Source organism: Symphalangus syndactylus, chromosome 14, assembly GCF_028878055.3.
Source record: "Symphalangus syndactylus isolate Jambi chromosome 14, NHGRI_mSymSyn1-v2.1_pri, whole genome shotgun sequence".
NCBI classification, from domain to species: domain Eukaryota; kingdom Metazoa; phylum Chordata; class Mammalia; order Primates; family Hylobatidae; genus Symphalangus; species Symphalangus syndactylus.
In genome coordinates, this window is record NC_072436.2 from 31,613,413 (window position 1) to 31,639,625 (window position 26,213).

At 41.2% G+C, this 26,213-nt stretch overlaps 1 protein-coding gene across 13 annotated transcripts in view; it reads left to right on the forward strand.

The window, feature by feature from the left end:
* CTNNA2 (catenin alpha 2) overlaps nucleotides 1-26,213 on the forward strand; it is a 1,423,217-nt gene that overhangs the window by 1,292,061 nt on the left and 104,943 nt on the right. For all 13 annotated transcript variants that reach the window (XR_010115398.1, XM_063616606.1, XM_063616605.1 and 10 more), the window contains 2 exons: nucleotides 24,887-24,979; nucleotides 25,807-25,963. Coding sequence is in view for 12 of the 13 variants with exons in the window: in XM_063616606.1 (XP_063472676.1) it covers nucleotides 24,887-24,979; nucleotides 25,807-25,963 (250 nt within the window). In the remaining variant the exon portion in view is untranslated. The remainder of the gene's footprint in view (nucleotides 1-24,886; nucleotides 24,980-25,806; nucleotides 25,964-26,213) is intronic.

Genomic DNA, 26,213 nt, shown 5'->3' on the forward strand with positions numbered 1-26,213 from the left:
CTAAGCAGCTGGCTAAAAGATGGTGAATGAACTCTGAATACACTCACCCACACTAGAGACATAAAGGGATCAATAAGCATATATTAGAGGGGACACATTTTTGGAGAAGGCTGTTGGTAGCCTGTGCCATCCCCTTTTCATTATCAAAAGGAAATAGGCCTTGATAGAAGTGCAAGGAGACAACTGGAAAAATTCCTGACCTGCCAGTGGGGAACAGAGAAATAGGGTTTACTTCAGGCTGAGGGCCCTTGTCGGTTCAGGTATTGTAACAAAATAGCATACACTGGAAGGCCTAAACAACAGAAATTTATTTCTCACAGTTCTGGAGGCTGGAAGTCCAAGATCATGGTGCTGGCATGGTCAGGTTCTGATGAGGGCCTTTTTCCTGAGTTGCAGGTGGCTAACTCCTTACTGTATCCTCACCTTGCAGAAAGAGCTAGTTTGCTGTCTAGTGTCTGCTTATAAAGGCACTATTCCCATTCATGAAGACTCCACTGTCATGATTTAATTAGACCCCAAGGGCCCCACCTCTAAATATCATCACATTGGAATTAGGGCTTCAACATACTAATTTAGGGGGGCATTGTACTGAGAGAATCTAAAGAGCAAGAAGCCGGCTGCATCTGCTTCCACATTGATTCAGTGAAAAGTTGGCTGCATTAGGATTGCCCTACACTCCCAGAGTTTGTCACTAAAAAAGACTGGTATTTTTTGTGAGTCGAGGGGTTTGGTGTGGAATGATCCAAGGTCCTGTTCAAGAGGGCTGCTTGGAGAGTGGATAAACCTCAGCAGAAATATTGAGGTATTACTACATTGCCAGGGGCTGAGGCAGGGGTACCAGGTGAATGAGGATGAGACATGCTGGCCCCTAGTAAGAGAAACAAATCACTGATGAGACAACCAGCTGTGAGCACCCGCCAAGCCCTGACAGCGCTTATGCTGCGGCCGCATCCCTGTGTAGTGAGGAAAGATGTTCCGATTTCCCCTTTCTTTTTGCCCTTCCTCTACCCAACTCTGGAGACCAGTTAGTAATTGAGGGAACAGGATTTGAGGCTACCAAGTGGGAGAACAAAAAAGAAACTGCCTCCTCGTACCCACTATACTTGCCAAAGCCCCACCCAGGGAAGGAGAGGGGAGTCTTTACTTCAAAGCAAAATGCAAGTTTTAACTCTTACATGGAACTCTATGTAGAATCATTGCTCCCTGGTCCCCCCAGAGTTGCTCACATCCTAATCCCTGGAACCCATGAATATGAATATGTTACTTCATGTGGCAAAGGGGAATTAAGGTTGCAGATGGAATTAAGATTTGCTAATCAGCTGAATTTAAGGTCAGGACATGAGCCTGGTTTATCCAGGTGGGCCCAATGTAATCACAAGGGTCTTTATACGTGAAAGAAGGAGGCAGGAGAGTTAGACTGATGCAAGGAGAGAAAGACTTCACTTGCTGTTGTTAGTCTTGGAGACAGAAAGGAGCTATGAGCCAATCGGGGCAGCCTCTAGGAGCAGGAGAAGACAAAGGAACGAATTCTCCCCTAGAGCCTCCAGAAAGGAACATAGCACTGCTGACACCTTGATTTCAGCCCAGTGAGCCCCATGTCAGTCTTCTGACCTTCAGAAAGGCAAGATAAATTTTGTGATGTCCGAAGCCACTAAAGTTGTAATTTGTAACAGTAGCAGTAGGAAATTAACACACTAAATAACTAAATCAAAACTGCATTACTTCAGAAGAAGCAGAAAAGTGATAGGTAGAGAAAGAGTTAGCCTCAAGGAATAACTTAAATGAAGAGAGGGAGACCAAAAAATGAACTTACTTTAAGAATATATAGCCCCAAGTGGTTTCTCAACCTAACACTTACATATCTAAATCAGGTCATCTGCCCATATTTCTTTCTAGAAGCTCCCTACAAGGCCAACCTGGAACCTGGATCCTGTGTTTCTCTTAAGTGGGTTTTGCATTCTCTGGTTCTGAACAAAGGTCATGTCCAAAGTCCATATTCGGAAACAGTTTTCATGGAGCTCTACTCATTTGCAGAGAGAGTCAGCTCTGTCAGAGTGATTGGTAGTTAGTGTGAGCCTCAGCTGTTCTCAAGGATCCTCAAAACAGAAGCCTCAAAAGAGAGTCTTAATGAGAACTATAGTCTTCTGTGGCAAGAGGATGGGGGCTGTGATGTGTTTGATAAAGCTGGAGACCTAAGTTGGGTCCAGACAGTGGAGGACTTCAGATACTATAGAAAATAGACTGCATTTAATTTCAATAATTAGAGTGTGTGTTGATAAACATTTGGACGTGACCACTGCAATGAAGGGGTTAGGAATAAAGCAGTTGGAGATATCTTGCAGTTAAAGGTGACAGGACTTTAAGAGCTGAGTAGGAATCTTAGTTTTCTATCCTGGAGATTTTTGTTCCCGCCCAAATCTCATGTTGAATTGTAATCCCCAGTGTTGAAGAAGGGGCCTGGTGGGAGGTGATTGGATCATGGGGATGGTTTAGCACCATCCCCTTAGTGCTGCTTGTTTAAAAGTGTGTAGCACCCAGCCCCCACTTCCTGCCAGCCACGTGAAGACTGTGCTTGCTTCCCCTTTGCCTTCCTCCGTGATGGTAAGTTTCCTGAGGTCTCCCCAGAAGCAGAGGCCTGTACAGCCTGCAAAACCGTGAGCTGATTAAACCTCTTTTCTTTATAAATTACCCAGTCTCAGGTATGTCTTTGTAGCAGAGTGAGAATAGACTAATACAATATGTCATGAGCTGATCGTGACACTGAGCAGGAGAAGATGGGGGCCTGTGGTGCATATGTTTTGTGGAATTAATGCATTTGGGGTGACTGTGCACCACTCAATTGGAGCTATCAACCAACTCAGAAAATTACATAAAGATAAGAGTGAGAAGCCAGAGTCTGGGATAATGAGTTGTGTATTTTCAACCCAGTAATGAAAATAGGGTCAGGGTGAATGAGATCATCTAACAAGGAAGTATTGAATACATGCCATACCTGTGTATTAGAGGAAAGCATTTATTTAATGAAAAAAAACCACCTGTAGCAATCTTGAACATGTCAAGCAGCCTCAGTGGGAGAGCAGAATTCAAATAATGGGTGAGCAGAAAGGAGAGTGGAGTTGTAAATGCAACAAAGGCTGAGTAAATATGAAGTCGGTCCCGGTGCATGGAAAGAGGTAACTTTTCATAGAATCAAAAAAGATGTCTATGCGCTGTAAATCGAGAGAAGAAACTCCTTATGAATGACTGGGGCACTGGAAAGAGAAGCAAAAGGAGGAAAATGTTAGTGATTTGGTGATAATGTTAGGCCTGTGTGAAGAGAAAGTTATAAGGTAGATGGAAAGAGGAAGATAGGCTATGACAATTCCTACTGCTGATATTAAACCTAAATAACAGTATTTATGCCACCATGGGGTCTTTTCTATTGCAGTCCTGAGTGGATGATGGGACTGGGCTCTACAGCAAGCTCGGCTCCCCTGTTGTAAGGGTGTAAGTGGTACACGGACATGCAGCCAGCAGCTTGCACACAGGAGGGGCTGGCATCTGTTGTGTTCTCAGTGTATTTCATGCTAAGGTTAATACAGAAGAGGCAAGAGATGGTCCCTGACTTTGAAAAGTTGATAATATAATGGGGAAGGCAAGTCTTCACAGAGGACAACGTTTTAATATAACCAATCTTGATACAAATTCTTTACACTAATGTAAGATTTCAGAGTAAGGGAAGATTATGTCGCCATACTTAGGGGAAATTGGTTGAGGAAGGCTTCCTAGATGATGTGAGTCATGACTTTGACCTTAGGATAGGCAGAGGGGTAGAAGGGTGAATCATATAAGCAAAAGCACAGCATAAGACTTTTTGCTTTTGGCGCTGAGGCGTTGTCATACCTGCCTATGTAGTCCTAACAAAACCATAGCTGCTGGTGGGGATTACAGGCCTTCAGGGGATGTCCCGCAGGGAAATAGCTGGGGAGAGGGGCTGTGGCATATTGAGAGGAGCACTGGTGTGGGAGACAGATCATTGAATATTCCTGGCTCTGAACCTGACCATTTAGGTGATCAGGGGAGATGTACTTCATCTCCAAGTGTTCTTGTCTGTAAATTAGGGGTCAGAAGAGGTACCTCATAAAATAGTATCTTGTATATCCTCCTCCACATTCCTTGTTCTCCTACCTTGAATATATAATAGTAGGTGTACACTTTCCTTTTCAGAAGAATCTAACTCTGTCTACCTGCTCTTTCTTATTTTCTTCTGATTCATCTTCCAAACAGGTGTGCAAGTGCTCTTTATATGACATTTGCCCAGTGGTCACTCACCTGATTAAAGTTCTCCCCATTGCCTACAGGTGAAAGTTCTTATACCATCTTTGGTGCTGACTTCCATCCCAGCTGTATTTCCTGCCGACTTCCCTCTTGCCGACTAGTCACGTTGAAATACTTGCCAGTCTCCAAATACCCCAGTCTCTTTGGCCATGGCTCACATTCTTTCTTCTTCCCTAGAATAGTCTTCCTATGCCATTAGCCCCTAATTTTTGCCATTACCTCCTTCCCCATCTTAGGGTCTGCCTTGTTGTAAGCCTAGGGACCTGTGTATCTTTGAAGCTTTTCCTAAACAACTGCCCTCATGCATGCTCTGTCACACACAAAAAAATGCTCTCCACCCACTTTGTGGTCCCACTTTGACAAGCATAGATCTCTACTGTAGCACATTTGTATTTGACTTCATTCGCTCTTTTATGGCCTGTATTATGTCATTAGATGTCTCCCCCGTGCCACCCCCACCTCATACTTTTAAGTTTTTATTTCCATAGGTTATTGGGGAACAGGTGGTATTTGGTTACCTGAGTAAGTTCTTTAGTGGTGATTTGTGAGATTTTGGTGCACTCATCATTGAGCAGTATACACTTTTTTTTTTTTTGTATGACTTCCAGAAGCTAGTGTGGTGATTAATTAAATGTGGTGAGTGAGTGAATGAAGCAGAAGACAAACAATGTCTTCTCACTCTTTCCTCCTCTGGTAGTTCCTGTTTGTGCTGGGGCAGGATTGCACAGCTAGAGTTGTTTTTTTTTTTTTTTTTTTTTTTTTTTTAATAGCAATTTTTGCTACCCTGCCTCCTCAACACACACAGTCTCAGGAGCCCTCTCCTGCCTGGTTGGACGGGCTCAGTGTGCTCAAGAGAGAATCCTTGCCTGGCAGCTGGAGTCTCATAGGGCAGGTCCCTGAAGTCTTTGGGGCCTCTTTCAATCTGAATGATTTGGATTTCCCTTCTGTGTTGGTGATGCCCTCCCCAGTGACTGTGAAGTAATGGAGAAATAACTACTCTGGTCAAGTTCAGCGACTCTGAATCTGATTTGGCTTGTATCTGGGTAACTGTCAGGAGCAGGACTGGCCTCAGGCAAACAAACAACAAAAAACCCTGAATTCGGCTAAACCTTTCTTTCCAATTTCCCCCTCACGCATCTGCTCTCTACCCTCAATATTAAATGTTTGCCTTTGTTTTTTCTCCTATTGTAGCCTGTCCCTTGGAAAATGTATTTTATGCTAGGGTTTTTCTGAAGGGGCCTTGATCACACTCATCATGTCAGCTTTTCCTAACTCTCTCTTAAGAGAGTGACTGTAACTTGAAGTTGAAAAGCTGCCTCATTGGTGCTCCATGATCTGTAAGGATAATGACTACCTTACCCTCTGGCAGGATTGCATAAGGTGCAATATGTGTGCCTGGGACCTGGAAACAGACTCCAGGTTCAAACATCGGCTCTGCCACTTATTAGCTGTATGATCTGGGCAAGCTATTAGGTTGGTTCAAAAGTAATTTCATTTTTTGCCACTGAAAGTAATGTCAAAAACCACGATTACGTTTGCACCAACCTAATCCTCTCTCTTAGCTTCTGGTTATTTATCTGAAAAATAGAAAAATCTGTTTTTAATGTTTGTGGTGAGCAATAAATGAGCATCATATAGGGATCTCTAGAATGTGCTTTGAAGTTAGGCCACTATAGTTCAAACCTGCCTTTTCTCCTTATTCTGGTATGACCTCAGTAAAGCTACTGAACTTCTCTGTGCCTCGATTTTCTTTTTCTTTTTTTTTTTTTATTTTTTTGAGACGGAGTCTGGCTCTGTCACCTAGGCTGGAGTGCAGTGGCACGATCTCAGCTCACTGAAACCTCTGCCTCCCAGGTTCAAGGGATTCGCATGCCTCAGCCTCCTGAGTAGCTAGGATTACAGGCGTGCATCACCACATCTGGCTAATTTTTGTATTTTTAGTAGAGACGGAGTTTTGCCACCTCTATAATTTTGGCCAGGCTGGTCTTGAACTCCTGACCTTGTGATCCGCCCACCTCAGCCTCCCAAAATGCTGAGACTACAGACGTGCGTCACCACGCCTGGCTAATTTTTGTATTTTTAGTGGAGATGGGGTTTCACCATACTGGCCAGGCTGGTCTCAAACTCCTGACCTCAGGTAATCCGCCCACATCAGCCTCCCAAAGTGCTGGGATTACAGACATGAGCCACTGCACCTGGCCTCTCTGTGCCTCAATTTTCTCATCTATAAAATGGGAATGATAATGATAGTACCTCCTTCGTATGGTTTTCTGAGGATAAAACAAAAGATAGAGCTTATAAAAAAAAAGTGTTTGCACAGTTAAAACTCACGCATTTGAACTCTTGCATCATTTCAGGTACTGTGAGAATTGAATAAAATAATATTAGAACTTTTGAAAGTACCTTAAGCACTGCATAGGTATCCAGGATTTCCTTGAATGCAAACTTCTCTAAGAATCCTCCAAGAACTGTATGGATTTTCAAAAAATCCTTTTGTCACCCTCCTAACATTTTTTGAAATTTGGGAGGTAGTAGAATATGGTCATTGTACAAATTGTCTATGGACATGTCTGCATTTCAGGAGAAAAAATTTGAGCAGTATGACCCAGTTGCTGGCACCACCCTGAGCGCTCAGGAAAATGTGCTTTTTGTGTCAAAACACAAGGTCTCACTCTTACCCGAATATTCATGAAAGATGATAGTAATTAAGACTTTCTAATTAAAAGTGTCAGAAAAAATTCTCAGATAACTCACTTTCATAGAGTTGTAAGAAGTGATGACATGAGGACAATTTTTTAAAAAGAAAGCAAAGCAAGTGTAGTGTGGGGGAATTCCTGTTGGCTGGACTTTAGAAGACAGGGCACTATTTGTCAAAAAGTGAAGCGTTTGTGGTAGACCTGTGAGTCTCAGACTTGCGCATGCTTTGGAGCCACCAGAAGGGCTAAAAACACAGATGACTGGGTCCCACCCCCATAGTTTCTGATTTCTGTGTATCCGGGGTGAGGCCTGAGAATTTGCATGCCTGATAAGTCCCCAGGTGATGCTGATGCTGCTGGGCTTGTGTTAGATCAGTTTTACCTGAAATCTGCTTTATCTTAAGTGGCAGCTGGGGAGTCTTTTAGAAACAGGAATTGTCAGGCCCGTTGCAGAGCTCTGGAATCAGAATCTTCTGGTGAAATGTACGTTTAGCAAGCACACCAGGTGATTCTTATGATGGGGCAAAGTTGGGAGTCATTGGGGGAGAGAGATCATCTCTGAGGCCTCTCCCTGGTTGGCCTCTATAAAGGAGAAAGCAAAGCTGATGGACCCAGACTAACGCCTTATAAGAGAAAGAGGCACTCATTTACTTGGAAATACTCTAACTGAATTTAAAGTAAATTTAGATTAAATTTCAAATAGGGAGACAGTTCTCCACCAGGGCTGCATATTAGGATTAGCTGGAGAGCCTTAAAATGCCCACGCCTTGTCCATACACAAGGACAAGTACATTGGAATTTATGAGTGTGGGTCCCAGGCATCAATATCTTTAGTGTTTCTCAGGCATTTTCAATGTGCATCCAAATTTATGAATAACAGAAATATAGAGGCTTGTGACTTGGTCTCCATTTTGCAGCAAATTAGCTGCATGACCAAGGGAAAATTTTCTGTCTTATAGAATAATTCTTCTTGGTGAATGGATGGAGATGTGGGGCACATGAGAAAGGAAATGAGAGTTTGTTTGGAATAGATCAGTGGTTCTCAACCTTAGCTGTATTTTTGTTGTTGTTTGTTTGTTTGTTTTGAGATGGAGTCTTGCTCAGTCGCCTAGACTGGAGTGCAGTGGCGCGATCTTGGCTCACTGCAACCTCTGCCTCCTGGGGTTCAGGCGATTCTCCTGGCTCAGCCTCCTGAGTAGCTGGGACTACAGGCGCCCACCACCATGCCTGGCTAATTTTTTTGTATTTTTAGTAGGGACGGGGTTTCACCGTGTTAGTCAGGATGGTCTTGATCTCCTGACCTCGTGATCTGCCTGCCGCAGCCTCCCAAAGTGCTGGGATTACAGGTGTGAGCCACTGTGCCCAGCCCTTAGCTGTACATTCCTAACAAGCCCCCAGGTATTGCCCTTGCTACTGGCCTGTGGACAATGCTCTGGGTACCAAAGCTGCCATCCAAACTGTCTCACACTGAAATGTGAGCCCAACTCCACGCTTCAGGCATGATGATGAGTCTCATGGGTCCTAGCACATAGAAGGTGCAACCCCCACCAAAAAATAAATAAATGAATAAATAAAAATAAAAATAAATTACTCATTCCAGAGAGGGCTTTTTTCTTTAAAGTAGACCCTTTGGGAGTTTTTGCCCAGATTGGAGGGCTGCTGCCTCTGACATGTTTCTACGCTGATTCTTTGTGAGTCTCTAACATATTCTTTGGAACATTCTCAAACTTTGTAGTTCTTCAGTCCCTGAGGACAGATTAGACTTTTGGAAAAGCTATATCTGGTGGAATAATGAATGGTGACATAGAGGTTATGTAAACATAAATATTAAGAGATGAGAAATATAAAGGTCCTTCTCTTTGAAGAACACAACCAGAAAGGAACTTGGGAAATATGAGCACAGATGGCTCCCTTGATCAGAGGCAAAGATTCCTGGGATTGGAGCATTTGGGGCAACTCACGTCCTGGTGGGCATGCAGACAAACACCAGAGTAGTTTTTATAGGTATACCATCATACTTTGGGGTCAGCCAACTTTTATTGGTAAGAATAGTAACTATTTTCAGCTTTGTAGGCCACATAGAGTCTCACAGATTTTTCTGTATGTAGGTGTTTTAACCGCCCTTTATAAGTGTAAAACCATTCTTAGCTTTAAAACCATACAAAAATGAGCCACTGGCTATATTTGGCCCATAGACATAGATTGTTACTCAAAGTTTATAACTAAATACCAATGGAAAAGTATATCTATGTGTACATAATCTGTTGTGAAATAAAAGGTATTAAGGCATTTGAAAGTTAAAGTTTCTGTCTTGAGGGAATGCTAAAACAGTAATTGTAATTATTGCTTATTTAAGCACTTACATTGATGAAGACCTCCAAATATTTTTATAGCCCTCTTTTGTTCTCTCCCTTTCTCTAGGTACACCTGAAAAACATTATTGGTGTTCACACAATGAGTATGCTTGCTAAACTTGGATCCCACAAAAAATTGCAGAGCCTATTTGAGGCAAAAGCCCGGGGTGAAATAACAAAGTAGCCAGCCTCTGGAGCGCAAAGCTAAACAGAAGCAAGATACATAGAATTCCCTCATTACTTGCTTCTCTCTGCTATTATTAGTCAGAACACCAACTGTAGCTTTATTTCACATAGCAGATTGAAAGGTCAGACTGGCCATTCACCCAGACTGATTCAGCTAGGGGGGAAAAAATGACCTACTGAGGATGAAAGCAAAACTTTTCTCTTGTAGAGAGTTGCTAAGGTGAGGCACATTTGAAGGGCACAGTGGGGCTCGGCCTGCTCCTACGGGTGTTGGTTACAAGTATAACCTTGGCTCGCAGTTTGCGTACACTTCTGAAACTGCAGCTGCGTCTTTCATCTAGACCTAGCCATGGTCTCCTGAGAGCCTGAAGGTGAAACCAAATGCATCTGTGGTCCACTACTGGCCATGGCTCTGGACTTTGAGGGATGCATCTGCTGCCCAACAAGGCAGAGGTGGCTACTTGAAGGTCACCTTGGAAAAAAAGGGACTCCATGTGGCAGAGCTCTTTCTGAGAGGGTTCCCAGGTGACATGAAATAACCCTCCTGCCCACCCTCTGGCACTGCTCTGCCCTGCTTTCTGAGCATCATGGAAATACTAGATATCAGAGCTGAGCAAGGAGCTCTTGCAATTGCAGCCCTCAGTAGCAGCTTGTGACCCATAAAAGGAAGAGTTGCAGGGCACTCAATAAGGGAGCTTCCAGCTTGGGAGAGACTTGTGAGAGCACTGGTTATCAATGAAAACCAGGAGGCCTTGTCAGACTGTGTATGTGTCTTGCAGGACACAGACAGGAAGAAACTAATAGCTGCAGGTATGATGAAAATGGGGAGACCTTACTGATGGGTTAGTGACATTAGATAGCCAGGAAACATTATTCATAAGTGGTATTAAGCAGAAGAGAACTTGAAGCAGGTGTCAGGAACCAGAGTATGAAGTCATATAAAGAAAGCAGAACTGGGATGAGCCTGCCCATGTGGGAGGAGGGTTTGAGAGTGTCAGAGATGGTGCTGCAATACTTGGGTGGTTTTGATAGCACTGTTTAATGAGCCTAAGACAGAGCAGATATGGAGAACTCTTTGATTTTCCCTCTCTGATGACTGAGGGATCTGGCCTACCACCTGGTCTGGGAATGGATGGGATTGCTCCCAGGGGAAAAGCATGGAAAAAGGGAGCTGTGCTTTGCACCCAAACAGGCTTGAACTTATACACTAAGGAGGGAATTAAAACTTCATAAGAGAACATGGGGGAAAATGCAATAAAGATCTGAAATAAAAGAAGAGGTGGCACTAGAGCTCAGGTAAGATGGAGTGAACAGGTTTGAGGGGTTGAGCTTGGAAAGAGTCCATGAGGCAATGCAGGTAATAGGAGGCAGAAGTTACAGGTTCCGAGGGCAGGGACGGAGCTGTTGAGGGGAATGAGTTGGTTCAAAGGTCATTTCTTTAGTCAGTTTCCTGGTGCAGTCAAGGGCAGCAGTCAGGTTGTCTCCCCTACCCCATATTCCCATTGCTGTGATTTACTTAGAAACCCTCTGGAGTTGTGACACAGGTTCCCAGGACTTCTCCTTTGGGCAATAACCGTTGCAGTGGCCAGACCAGGTGTTTACCACGGGGCCAATGAGGACTAGTACCTTCTATTAGATATACTCTAGGGCTTTGTCTTGGGCTACCCATACAGACTGCTAAAGCCAGGAATGGAGCAGGAAGTGATATGGAAGTAGATATCCAAGAAGGATATAGCTACAGATGAAAGGCTGCAAAATTGGCCTCTTGGTTAGAGAGGCCTCTAGAGTGATCCTCCAGTTTCAGGAAGAAGTTGTTGACGGTGCTACATTGAGAGGTAAGCCAGATGGCAGTACTGACTCAGAATTGCTTCTGTGTTCACCTGCAAACTTCTTTTGTAAATGTTTGGGATGGTGGAGAATATCCTAGAGGTCCTTCTGGGTCTTCTGCTCCATGCCTATCTCCTCCTGTTTTTTTATTTGTTTGTTTATTTCCTGGCCCCAGAACTTAGTGCTTTAAGGAGACCTGGGAGGGGCACATATTTTTATTTTTTAAGAACCTATGCTCCTCCTCGGTCCACTTAACTTTGATTTTACTTGTGTCATAAATACTGTAAGTTGATACTTCTCTCATTTCCTGCTATGACAATGCTTTGGCATATCTGACAGGTCTGAAAAAATCAAATGGTTAAATCTGACCAAGTTTTCATCTAAACTTGGGGTTGGCAATCTTCTTCTGTAAAGGGATAGTAAGAGATCCTGGCTTGTGGGTCATATGGTCTCTGTCACAACTACCCAAATCTGCCTTTGTCATGCAAAAGCATAGGCAATATGTATAAAAGGGTAAAGATGTGTTCCAATATGACTTTATTTATAGAAACAGGTGGTCGGAGGAAGAAAAGACCAAAGAACTTTTAGATAAGGTTGACAGAGTTTAAGGAAAAAACTCCTTGTCCTTATGTATTTCCCCAAAATCTTGCCTGGGGAGCCTGAAATTTCAACAGTATATGGTAGTCCCTCCTTATCCATAGTTTTGCTTTCTGGAGTTTCAGTTACCTGTGATCTGAAAATATTAAATGGAAAATTTCAGAAAGAACTCACACATTTTAAATTGAGTACCATTCTGAATAGCATAAGGGAATCTTGCGCCCTCTAGCTCCATCCACCCTGAATGTCAATCCTCCGTTGTCCAGCACATGCATGCACTGTAGAGGCTACGTGCCCCTTCGTCACTTAGTATCCTTCTTGGTTATTAGATCTGCTGTAGAGGTATCCCAGTGCTTATGTTCAATTAACCCTTATTTTACTTAATAATGGCTCCAAAGTGCAAGAGTAATAATGCTGGGATATTGTTAAAATTATTCTATTTTATTACTAGTTATTGTCAATCTCTTACTGTTCCCAGGTTATAAATTAAACTTTATCATAGGTATGCATGTTCAGGAAAATACATTATGTATATAGGGCTTGGTACTATTTGTGGTTTCAGGCATCTGCTGGGGTTCTTGGAATGTATTTCCCATGGATTAGAAGGAACTACTGTTTGATTTGTGTGTGTGTGTGTTTTTAAAGCTCTAAAGGGCTCAGGAACATCTTAATTAGATTAAGGTGTTATATTACCTAGGAGAAGAAAATATGACCTTAGTGAGTAGTTACTTTGATTAATCAATTAGCATCTTTTTCTAGGTAAACCAACAGCGATAAGAAAGAGCTGTACCCCAGAGGTAAGGGCAGATGGGAGCAGGAGGTAAGAAAGAACCCATGACAGGGACGCTGCCTTGGAACCACATTTGTAGCTGCTGTTTACAAGGTCTTTTACAGGGAGCCATGGGAGCCACAAGGATGAAAATAAAAATACAACCGTTATCCTCAAAGACGTGGAAATTTAGTTGAAGATACATGATAGCTATGTGTATATCTTTGATTTATAGATGTAATTCTGTGTGTAGGTATCCTCTATCCATATAATAAATAATGGATAAGACAATAGTATGTGGTAAGTTGCAATGGGTAGCACAGCCAGTAAGCCTGAAGGTGTTTGGAAGAGATCTGTTTCTACTGGTTGTGTGAATGGGATGCCTTCAGCAACACGTGGATTTTGAATTGAACCTTGGAAGATTGCTAGTTTAATTGATGGAGGCATCTCCTCCATAAAAAAACAAGACAATGTGGGACATAAACTGGGGACTCGTGACTGTCTTCCTCATTCTGTGTGAAGCGGGCTGCAGTCACAGATCCAATATTGGTTAGGATGGTTAGATTCATCCTGCATTGTGGATATGGCCTTGACTCCACACTTCCACTTGACATCTGGAAATGTAGGAGACCAGGCTTTAGAGAATAGCTGCACTTACTTATTCATCTGGATCTTCATTCTGGAAACATTCCTTGGCTTCCGTTAAATGTCAAGCACCGGATGGTTCAGTGCAGCCCTCCTGCATTGCTAGAGACGGATCCTGGAGTTTTCATCCTAATAATATGCAGCCCACATATATGAAGGTCAACATGTTTTATTCACTGGAAGTAAGTTGAGATTTCATTTACTTATATGAGATGCTGAAAACTAAATAATAGTGGAGAGTTGCAAGATTTTAGTTCCTCCATGTAAAGATGGAGAAAACAAAATCCCCTGATGCCTTTAGTAATTAAAAGGGCATTACATTCCCTCGTTTTAAAGTAAGACATGATAAGCCTCTCCTATCCTTTTCACATAACCACACATTATTGATGAGCCAGCATCAAGAAGGCATTAGGTGATGCTTTATTACATTATTTTAAGCCACTGAGGTTTTTATATATGAAGGGTATAGATTTATGCTGAGTGATTCAGCTATGAAGCACGCACATCAATTTGTTCATGAATGTGAGCTGGTGATTACCTCCATTAAAGTCACCAGGGCAGACTGATCACTTTAATTTGGGCAGAGGCATGCAAACAGCATTTGCTCGTGGTGTGTGTATCCCTAATAACACAGGCAAAAGAGCTGCTCCACATCCCAGAAGAGCTCTAGAAAATGCAGATTTGTGTTTTTATAGATGTATAACTATAGTCAAAGGTACAATGCCTGGTGGGACCACGAACAAATTTCTTCGTTGTACCATGTGGCAGGATGTTGTATAAGGTTCACTTGATATTAGCTGGTGTATGCTAATTTGATGATAAACTTATTTGATTAACTGATACAGAAAAGTTATACTTCCTCCTAATTCTAGATCATAGAACTCAGGGCCCTCCTATGTATGACTAAGTTATGACAAATTGAATGGTCCTCTATACAACATGAAGAGAGTTTGTGGGAGTTAGTAAATTCAAAAAACTGGAATTCAGCAACTGTGATCCCAGATATGTGTGGAGGGGTAAAGGGGATTCTGTCCTGCAAGAATTCAGTCTAGCTGGGGAAATGTGAAGTGGCTACTTGAGCAATCCTGATTTGCACTTGAGATTTATAGAACGAATAGTTAGAAGGACATTCGGTTGGTATGTTGGTAGAGAAGTCAAGATGAACAGTGTTGAGGAATATGGGATGCAATGCTGGTAGCACTGGAAAATTGGCAATTCACTCATTCCAGGGACCTTTCAGCAAGGACTATGGTCACAGGTAAATAAGTACCATAACAATTTTCCTGATGCAGAAATTTCATTTCTGACAGGAGCAAAAACTAGATGCCTAAAGGTGTGTATTACTTTGTTTTTGGCAATAGCAAACATTGGAGACTCCCCTAAATGCATGACAGCAAGGAATTAATTTACCAAACAATGAGGCAACAACATTAGGGAATTTTAATCATTTAAAAATATTGGTTAAAAGTGTATATAAAATCTATAAAATACTTGGGATATAACAGGTTGAAATAAGCAGTGACAAAAAGAATTATAACTTGAGAATTCTAACTTTATGCAAAACTGAAGGATAAACTATGCAAGCGATCACATAGAGCTCCCTTCAGTTTTTATCATTGTCTTCCCCTTGTTTCTTTTGTAATACTCATCACAATATAAACTTTTAATGCATTACTTTATTAAATTCTGTCTTCCCACCAAAATATGAGCTCATCTAGGGCATAAGTGTTATTTTACTTGTATCTTCCATGTCTGTCATATATAGGCACTCAATATTTATTGAATGAGTGATCAATGATTGAATAATGTCATTCAAATATATTTTCACTTTTATAGTTACCTTTCAATAAATTGCATCTTATGGCAGTAACATTTGTCAAATCCTTACTGGGTGCTGGGTTAACTAATCTCTTATTGCAACATTGTAATATTTTATATTTATATTTTATAACTGAGACACAATTGAGGCTCAGAGATGCAACGTGTCTCACCCAGCTGGTGAGAATAAGAGTCAGAACATAAACCCTGGGCTGCTTGACTGCAAAGCCCAGGTCTTACCAATTATGATTTTTAAAATTAAACTATAGAGAATGACCAAGAGTGCCAGATGCTTTATAGAGGTCATTTAAAACAGAGGCAAGAAAAAGTGATTCCATTTCCTCCTGTCCCCCAGTGTACTTAAGCCCCCAGCTGCTGACATCCACTGAGCATCCTTCCCTGATCAAATTATCCCTGCTGTTTAAGTTTCCTCTATCCTTTAGAACTGCAGTGACTGTTAATCAGGCTGATAAACTTATCCCAGTGTGTAGCTGCTCATTTTAAAAGGATTCCATAATACCTCAGCAGGAAAGAGAGACAACTCCTACAATATTCTTCTGGGCAGCCAGACTTGACTCTCCTCAAGTCCAATTTTGATGGTGGCCATTTAGCCTATTCCTATGCCCATCTTCCTGGAAGCTGATCGTCAAAGGCTGAGCCTGTTTGTCTACGAGCTGCGTCTGTCTTGCCTCTCAAAGGTTTCAGGGAGGTGTATCATTTCCACTGTTAGTGAATTGTGAAACTCCATCTGTATTATAGGAGTCATGTTCTGTAGGAACTTTGAGGTTGTCTAGAAGATAGGCATATATGATAACATCTTCGTGTGTACTAATTACATCAGCACAGATAAATGAATACACCTTCAGATGGAGACTGCAGCACTTTTCATTGTGATGATAGTTTTAGAGAAAAACATTTTGCATGAAATCTGTGCCACCATCCTCTCTGTGGTTTTATATGGCTACATGACTGACTATAAATTCAAGTAATTCCCCTTTAATAGTAAATAAATTCATTTTATTCTCAAATTTACAATGATGACGAAATATTAACATGAGGAGCAAGTGCTTTATGGACCTTCGAATTGCTATTCTGCTTTATTTCAATAGTGTGTTCTTAAAACACCAATATGATACCTGAAGCTGTAAAAATTAATGAAATGATTCGGTGTTTGGGAGTTGAATGCAGTGAATATTTGATGGTGTTTCAAACAGAACAGAATCACAAATATTAAAAAATGTAATTTGATTTCCAGGGCCAGAAAAAGGGAAAATGTTCTCATTTTTCTGATGTACTTCATATTACTTTGGAGTTGAATGCCTAAATACTTTATTAGCAGAGGTTTTTAATGTCTAATTGAAGCTCAGCCTTCCAGGCATTTTGGCTTTTCTTGTGAGTGTTCGAACAAGACTGTGGCACTTTTGAGACAGAGCTGCTTTTCTGTGGTGGTGTCCACACAAAACTGAATTGTACAGCCACGATGCAGTTTATCAAGATCTGTGAGCTGTGTGGGGTTTTCTTTGTGTGATTAAAAAACATCTTGTCTTTTTAAATGGTCACTATACATTTTACTTTAAGTTCTGGGATACATGTGCAGAATGTGCAGGTTTGTTACATAGGTATACATGTGCCATGGTGGTTTGCTGCACCTTTTAACCCATCATCTATGTTTTAAGACCCACATGTATTAGGTATTTGTCCTGATGCTCTCCCTCCCCTTGATCCCACCCCCTGACAGGCCCCAGCGTGTGTTGTTCCCCCTCCCTGTGTCCATGTGTTGTCATTGTTCAACTCCCACTTATAAGTGAGAACATGTAGTGTTTGGTTTTCTGTTCCTGTGTTAGTTTGCTGAGAGTGATGGCTTTCAGCTTCATCCATGTCCCTGAAAAGGACATGAACCAATTCTTTTTTATGGCTGCATAGTATTCCATGGTGTATATGTGCCATATTTTCCTTATCAAATCTATCATTGATGGACATTTGGTTGGTTCTATGCCATTGCTATTGTAAATAGTGCTGCAATAAACATATGTGTGCATGTGTCTTTATAGTAGAATGATTTATAATCCTTTGGGTATATACCAGCAATGGAATTGCTGAGTCAAATGATATTTCTGGTTCTAGATCCTTGAGGAATAGCCACACTGTCTTCCACAATGGTTGAACTAATTACACTCCCACCAATGGTGTAAAAGCATTCCTTTTCTCCACAGCCTCACAAGCATCTGTTGTTTCCTGACTTTTTTTTTTTTTTTTTTTTTTTTTGAGACGGGATTTTGCTTTTGTTGCCCAGGCTAGAGGGCAATGGTGTGATCTCAGCTCACCGCAACCTCTGCCTGCTGGTTTCAAGCGACTCTCCTGCCTCAGCCTCCTGAGTAGCTGGGATTACAGGCATGTGCCACCACACCTGGCTAATTTAGTATTTTTAGTAGAGATGAGGTTTCTGCATGTTATTCAGGCTGTTCTGGAACTCCCGACCTCAGATAATCCACTCACCTGGGCCTCCCAAAGTGCTGGGATTACAAGCATGAGCCACCACACCTGCCCTGTTTCCTGACTTTTTAGTGATCGCCATTCTAACTGGCATAAGATGATATCTCATTGTAGTTTTGATTTGCATTTCTCTAATGACCAGTGATGAGCTTTTTTTCATATGTTTGTTGGCCGCATAAATGTCATCTTTTGAGAAGTCTCTGTTCATATCCTTTGCCCACTTTTTGATAGGGTGGTTTTTTTCTTGTAAATTTAAGTTCGTTGTAGATTCTGGAATAATTGGCAGATGAGTAGATTGCAAACATTTTCTCCCATTCTGTAGGTTGCCTGTTCACTCTGATGCTAGTTTATTTTGTTGTGCAGAAGCTCTTTAGTTTGATTAGATCCAATTTGTCAATTTTGGCTTTTGTTACAATTGCTTTTGGTGTTTTAGTCATGAAGTCTTTGCCCATGCCTGTGTCCTGAATGGTATTGCCTAGGTTTTCTTCTAGGGTTTTTATGGTTTTGGGTTTTACATTTAAGTCTTTAATCCATCTTGAGTTAATTTTTATAAAAGGTGTAAGGAAGGGGTCCAGTTTATGTTTTCTGCATATGGCTAGCCAGTTTTCCCAGCACCATTTATTAAATGGGGAATCCTTTCCCCATTGCATGTTTTTGTCAGGTTTGTCGAAGATCAGATGGTTATAGGCATGTGGTGTTATTTCTGAGGTCTCTGTTCTGTTCCATTGGTTTATCTCTCTGTTTTGGTACCAGTACCATGCTGTTTTGGTTACTGTAACCTTGTACAGTTTGAAGTCAGGTAACCTGATGCCTCCAGCTTTGTTCTCTTTGCTTAGGATTCTCTTGGCTATACAGGCTCTTTTTTGTTTCCACGTGAAATTTAAAGTAGTTTTTTTCTAATTCTGCAAAGAAAGTCAATGGTAGCTTAATGGGAATAGCATTGAATCTGTAAGTTACTTTGGGCAATATGGAATTTTCATGATACTGATTCTTCCTGTCCATGAACATGGAATGTTTTTCCATTTGTTTGTGTCCTGTCTTATTTCCTTGAGCAGTGGTTTGTAGTTCTCCTTGAAGAAGTCTTTCACATCCCTTGTAAATTGTATTCCTAGGTATTATTTTATTATCTTTGTAGCGATTGGGTCACAATATATTTTTATGAGGGATTCACATGTTTGTTTTTTGAGATGCAGTTTCACTCTGTTGCCCAGACTGGAGTGGAGTGGAGCGATCTCGGCTCACTGTAACCTCCACCTCCTCAGTTCAAGCAATTCTTGTGCCTCAGCCTCCTGAGTTATTTTTGTCAATTTTTAACTCTCCTATCAGGAATTTTGTCACTCTGCTTTTGGTTTGCTGAGGTTATTATTAAAGAGTTAGAGGATAGATGCCAATTGTAATACAAATTCAATTAATGGAGTAAGTTACTTTCTTCAAAAAATAGGCATAGGCTCTCCTTGCTGAGTTTTTTTTTGTTGTTGTTGTTCCTTTCTAGTTCTGCTAATGATATTGTTAATGTTAAGTATTCACATACTTACAAAGTGTGCCCAGAAGAGCAAAAAAAAAAAAAAAAAAAAGTATATTCATTGAGCATCCAGAAAGTAGTGCTAAACCGGCAATCGGAAAATAAATCTTGCAGGATGGATAGTTTACCTTTCCACGATATGTTTACTGATTCCACTTAGCAGAACTGGTCTCTTCTTTTTCTGTAATCCTAAGTTTTTGTGGTCAGCAGCACACAATTTAATGATGGCTGCTAAGCATCTTCCTTTCCCTCAAGATAACTGGTTTTAAGGTGCTAAGTCAGAGATAGACTGGCCCAGTCTTCTCAGCTTTTACTTCCCCAGATCCATTATGCTCTCAGAAGTTAAGGAGAGCTTTCCTTTCTAACAGATTGGTAGATATTTAGTACAATTAGCTAACCAACGAGCTCTACCACCTATAGTCATGACCTATTCCACTTTCAGAAATACCAGATCAATCTAAATTGCTCAAAATTTAATACTTAATGAAATGCTTTATTGTTTTCTAAGCTTCCAGGAAGGCTATTAAATCTCATGGCTTCAGTTAAGTTGTAAATAATTCGAGAGTGGAGAAGGCAGAGGTGGGGCCCAGTTGAGCAAGTACATCCCATAAACGTTTCCTGCTTGATTGCCTCAAGCAGGTTTCAAAATTCTATCAGATTTTATTGTATTGTTCAACATCTTTGGGGTTGCAGTGTATTAGTGATCTATTGTCTGCTTTTTCACTCACATTAATCTTTTCAAATGTCTAGTAATTCCAGTCCACCATTCCCTTCCTCCTCCATACTTCCCCTTATCACCGTTTATCATGAGAAATTGACCATGTAGGAGAAAATAATTAGCTTTAAAAAAATAGGACATTTACTTTACCACAGTTTCTGATGTTGTAACAGAGATCTAGTTAAAGAACAGGTTGTTGAAATCAATTATCAGATACTGGCAGGTGTGGTGGCTCATGCCTGTAATCCTAGCACTTTGGGAGTCTGAGGCAAGTGGATCAATTGAGGCTAGGAGTTCGAGATCAGCCTGGCCAACATGGTGAAACCCCATCTCTACTAAATATACAAGAATTAGCCAGGCATAGTGGTGGGTGCCTGTAACCCCAGCTACTGGTGAGGCTGAGGCAGGAGAATCACTTGAACCTGGGAGGCGGAGGTTACAGCGAGCTGAGATCTTGCTGCTGCACTCCAGCCTGGGCAACAGAGTGAGACTCCATCTCAAAAAAACAATCAATTTTGAGATACCTACTGTGTATAGTTATCTTGGACTGATGTTGTTGAGGTTGAGGTGTTAGCTGGCGTTTCAAGCTATATTATTTTTTCTTTTTTGGAGATGGAGTCTCTCTCTGTCACCCAGGCCAGAGTGCAGTGGCGTGATCTTGGTTCACTGCAACCTGCGCTTCCCAGTCTCAAGCGATTCTCCTGCTTCAGCCTCCTGAGTATTTTGGATTACAAGTGTGTGCCACCACACCCTGGCTATTTTTTGTATTTTTAGTAGAAATGAGATTTCGCCACATTGCCCAGGCTGGTCTTCAACTCCTGGCTTCTTAGGAGCCTCAGCCTCCCAAATTGCTGGGATTATAGGCATGAGCCACTGCATCTGGCCCAAGCTACATTATTGATTAGGGACTGCCTCAAGCAGTGAAGCTAAGGATCATTTACTGATGAAATTCTAGAAATCAAAATATATAAAACCAAGTTAATAGTCACCACTGTGCCAATGGGTCCAGTGAGAAGCAGAGAAAGACAAGCCAAAAGAAAAAAGGAAGGTAGGGATTTGGATAGAGCCCATGACCAACTTAAAATATGTAAGCCTGCTTCTGAAGATACTGAAATCCTTAGCATCATATTGGAAATATTTTCAGAATGTTTCCGAGGAAAATACAAGATGAATGAAATTCTGAGTTTTAAGTGGAATTAAATAGCAGGAGTACATTGCAGAGTATAGGCTGCCAGACTTTAGAATTTATGGATCAGTACAATGAAAGAGAATAAATAACTGGAGGACTATCAAGAGGTGCCAGCTCTTTATTTTTGCCAAGCATTGCTAGCTTGGTTTCCCCCTACTAAGATTCTGTTGGGTGAGGAGTTTACTTCATTAGGCCTAAGGGATAATAGAGTTTAATTTAAACAAAGGTTGAGAAAACAGTTCAAAAGATACACAAAGAAAAGTTTATTTTCGCTATGTGGAAGTTACTAGTTAGCGTTTCCCTCTGTTAGAGTCCAGCTCTTCTGAGCTCTAAGTCCCACAGGGTAGACTTCTGCCGGGTGACTCGCAGTCAGCCTAAGTGGGAAGCTCTGCGATCTGGGGAGCTATGCTGTGACTGACAGAGTCTAGTTACAGCACTTTTCATCTGTGCTCAGGCAGGTACCCTCTACTGTCTGCAAGCCTCAACTCCAAACCATATTCAGGTTTCCCTAGCTTACACTATGCTCCCTGGAGACATGCACAGATGCAAGAAAGTGTTTTCCAGAGCTGGTGATATGATACGTTGTGGCTGCTACTTTTTTTCCAAATGTTTTTTAGTATGGACAATTTTAAGCATATCCCAAAGTAGTGTAATGAACCAAAGTAGTGTAATGAACCATCATACACTGTCACTCAGCTTCAACAATTATAAACTAATGGCCAATCTTGTTTTTTCTACACTTCTACACATTTCCCCAACCCCAGATAATTGTGAAGCAAATTCTAAACATCATTTCATCCATAAACATCTTGATTATATATCTCTAAAAGCTATATGTTCTTTTTTAAAAAAGTACGATTAGCATACTTTAAAATATTAATAACTCCTCAGTATCATCAAATATCTAGTTAATATTTAAATTTCCTTGATGGTTTCATAAATGTAGTCTTATTTACTTATTTATTTACATATTTATGTATATATATGTATATTACAGTTTGTTTTTTCTATTCAGGACACAAATGAGATCTATGTCTTTTTTTCCAACGGTTTTTAACCATCAGGATTTTTATGATTGCCATGTATGTGCCTTTATTTTACATGTTTCTTTTTCTCTTGAATTTTCTGTAAATTGAAAATTGATCCTAAATGGCTGATCTTTTGTTTTTTTGGCAAGAATATTTCATAGACAGTGGTATGTCACTCAGTCAAGAAACACATGATCTCTGGTTGTCGCTCGCTCTTTTTTTAATGTTAACCACTGTGATGACTTGGTCTGGATCCTTTATTTCATGAAGAGTGTTGGTATTTTCTTATGCTCTTTACAGAAATGCAAAAAAATTACCTGATTCTTGGGGCATTTTTAAGTTTTCATATTGTTGTTGTGCTAAACTCTAGCAATTATTCACTGTTTGCAAAAGTGTGATCTCAAGTCTTTCACACAGCAAGCAGGGATGGTACAGGGCAAAAACAGCCATCATCTAAAGTTACCACTATTCCATAGAATGAGAGGTTGTTCAGAAACAGATATAGGAAAAATTTAATTGAATATTAAAAGCTGGAACTTTAAATACATATATCTTTCTGGAAGATTCTCCACTATCCTGATTTTTTTTTTCCCCCACATGCCACTTTGGACAGGGGAAGCTGCATTCTGGACTCACACCACAGATCAGAATGTAGGAACCATTGGTTAACACCATAGCATTGGTTAACATCTGCTAGAAGGTGAACATTTGTCTTGTCAAATTAAGGGTGAAGCTCAACTTTATTTTTGAGGGCACCATTTATCCATCGTGTTTTCCAAATTACCATCTACAGTAAGTTACACTAAGTTTACAAGCTATTGTTTAATTTATTAAATAAACATGTACGAAACACCAATTCTGTGTCATGCACTGAGTCAGGCACTTGGATTGTAAAATGAACTAGAATATAGAATACAGACGTAACAAAGATGAATAAAAATGTGGAGAGAAGACACGATATAACAAAGAAATTGAAGTTAAGAGACCTGTATCGTTAGTCCCTGCCCCACATCTAAGAACCTTCCTGCCCATGGCATGCAGTATCTGTGAATGGTCCTAATAAGGCATATGTCTTTTCACACTTATTTTGAAAACTAAGTAAAAGAATGAAAATCAAAGGTAAACTATAAGAAACTAAATGGTAATGTTTGGAATTCACTTGTCATAATTTCTCCTAGTACATTTTCTCACTGAAATAGATATAATGCATCCTCTTTCTCCCTTAAAAACTCCAAAACCCTATTCTTTACACTAATGGTTTATTGAAGTAATCTTTAAAAGTATTCTATTACCCTCAACCCATCTCATGTTGCTGATAAGGAAGCAGCAATCTAAAATGTGAAGTGACTTATAAAGATGCCCAGTGGTCGAGCTTCCTAACCTCCAGGCCTGTACTCTTCTCACTATGTCATACTGCCTAAGGTTTCTTTCACATTAGGAACTATAAGCATGGGTGGTACATTCTAAAATCCTAGGGCATTCAGCCGTGGGAGGAGAGCAGCCCAGTTTTGGAGACTAAACATAAGCAGGATACCAAAAAGGCGGGTGGCCACAAGACTCCGGGGATTCTCTCTGCTAATCATTTGTTCTATTTGCTCCATAGCTCCTACCCCTTGCTGTCCTTCTCCTCTTCTTTGACTTTTCGTATCCCTGTTCTTGTGTTGTCTTGATACCAGCCTGATGGGACTGATTGGTCTTTTGATGGTGGCTTTGTGGCTGTTGACCTTGGCTAATCAATCTCACCTTGAATTACCAACTCTCCTTCAAGAGAAGGAATAACAAGTTGAACCACTTGACCTGGGAACTTGAATTCAGTCAAGCTGTTTAGGGTAGCAGAGTGTTCGTAAAAATCAAATTTGAATGTCTTGCTTCCCCTTCCCTCCTTGGTTCCTGGCCCCATCCATCTTCAGAGCCAACTGTTTGAAGACGGAAGGGGCCAGGAACCAAGAAGAGGGGAAAAAAAGACATTCAAATTTGGGCCAGGAACCAAGGAGGGGGAAAAAAAAAAAACTGTTGGCTTTGAAGATGGAAGGTGCCAGAAAACAAGGAGGCCATCAAATTTGAATGTCTTTGAAGATGGAAGGTGCCAGAAAACAAGGAGGCCATCAAATTTGAATGTCTTTATACTAGATCTGCACATTGTAATTTACTATATATTCCGCCATTGTGTATTGAATGCTACGAGCCTTTTTGTTACATTGCTCATAACAGCTGGCCTCTAATAACATTTGAGTTGGCTATTAGTGGACTAAAATTTTCAGGCAGATCGGGTATTTTGGGGGCAGGGCACCATAATTGTCAGCTTACTATGAGTCTCTCAAGCCCAAATAATTGCCTGTAGCATTCTTCTCACTCAACTCTACAGGGTCAGAACTGAGTACTGATATGGCCAAGATCACAGGTTTTTGCATTTGATGATGAGTCTTAGGAGGCTCCAGAGAGTGTAGGTGGATCAAGGCAGTTCATAAGAAAAAACAGTTCAAAAACCCTGTTAAAACGCAACCTTGTATATGCTTGAGAGTCGTGAAATGCCTCTTCTGACAGAAATGCCTAAATTAGCATAAGAAGTAGTAATAGTTGGTTCTACATGAAGGCCAGGGTACCCTTATCTTATTTCTGAAAGAATTCTCCTGGAAGAGACATCTGCCAGAGAAGGTACAAGGCGGAACAACGGTATACTTTCCCTTTGCCCCAACCTAATACTCTCTAAAATCCTCTTCAATACAGGTTGCCAATTTGGCCTGTTCCATCTCCAACAATGAAGAAGGGGTGAAATTAGTTCGGATGGCAGCCACCCAGATTGACAGCTTGTGTCCCCAGGTAAGCCTCATTCACTTTGTTTCAAAAGCCTGTCAGTGACCTTCTCCACTCCAGCCCTTGTGCCCCTCCTTTTCTTTCTCTATTTCCTCTTGCTGAAAAATGCTACTCATCATTTATGAGCTGTTTCAAGTTCTACCTTTCTCAGAAAGAATAAAGCACACCAGTCTCTTCAGAATTACCATGGCAGGGGCTGGACATGGTGGCTCACACCTATAAACCCAGTGCTCTGGGAGGCTGAAGTGGGAGGACTGATTGAGGCCAGGGGTTCAAGGCCAGCCTGGGCAACATAGTGAGACTCCATCTCTACAAAAAATAAATTAGCTGGGTGTGGTGGTGCATTCCTGTAGTCCCAGTTACTGGGGAGTCTGAGGTGAGAGGATTGCTGGGGCTCAGGAGTTCGAGGCTGCAGGGAGCTGGGATTGTGCCGCTATACTCTCCATTCCTGTTGACTTTGTTCTGTTTGTTTTGGGTTGTGATTTAAATGTTCCATACCTATTTACCTTGTCTCAGCAGCTAAATCATAAACTTGCACATGTGGAAAGCAAGAGTTGCATTTCTGCTGTATCTGTGCTAAGTCATGAGACTTGTCCAGGAAATACTTTTTGAAACCTGAGGCAAACTATTACGTCTTAAAAAGAAGCAAACAAAAATTAATGGTAGTTGAAAATCTACTTTGTCTTTTATGTGCTTGATTGTCCTTCTGAACACCAAGAACCCACTTATCTGTAGAACGTACAGGGTGCATGGTTTTAACATGGTCTTTGACCGGCTTATTCCTCTTCTGAAGTGTGTGGTCATCATGTCCCTGGATTGTTTCCAACAAATAGGTCATCAATGCCGCTCTGACACTGGCTGCCCGGCCACAGAGCAAAGTTGCTCAGGATAACATGGACGTCTTCAAAGACCAGTGGGAGAAGCAGGTCCGAGTGTTGACAGAGGCCGTGGATGACATCACCTCAGTGGATGACTTCCTCTCTGTCTCAGGTAATCATCACAAACAGGTCCCTTACAAGGCAGCTAGAGGAGGGTAACTGAATGAGATAAGGAATGTCTTGCAAATGTCATGGGTCTGTGTTTCAGGCGCACTCCTTAGATCTTTCAGCTTTTTTTGATCATCTCTGCACATGTGATTATAACACTCTCTTAAATGCTTCGGTGTTTGTTATTTCAAGACACGGAGTCAAGGCATTAAAAGGGAATACATTATTTAAGGTGGCTTATATTCCTTTATAGT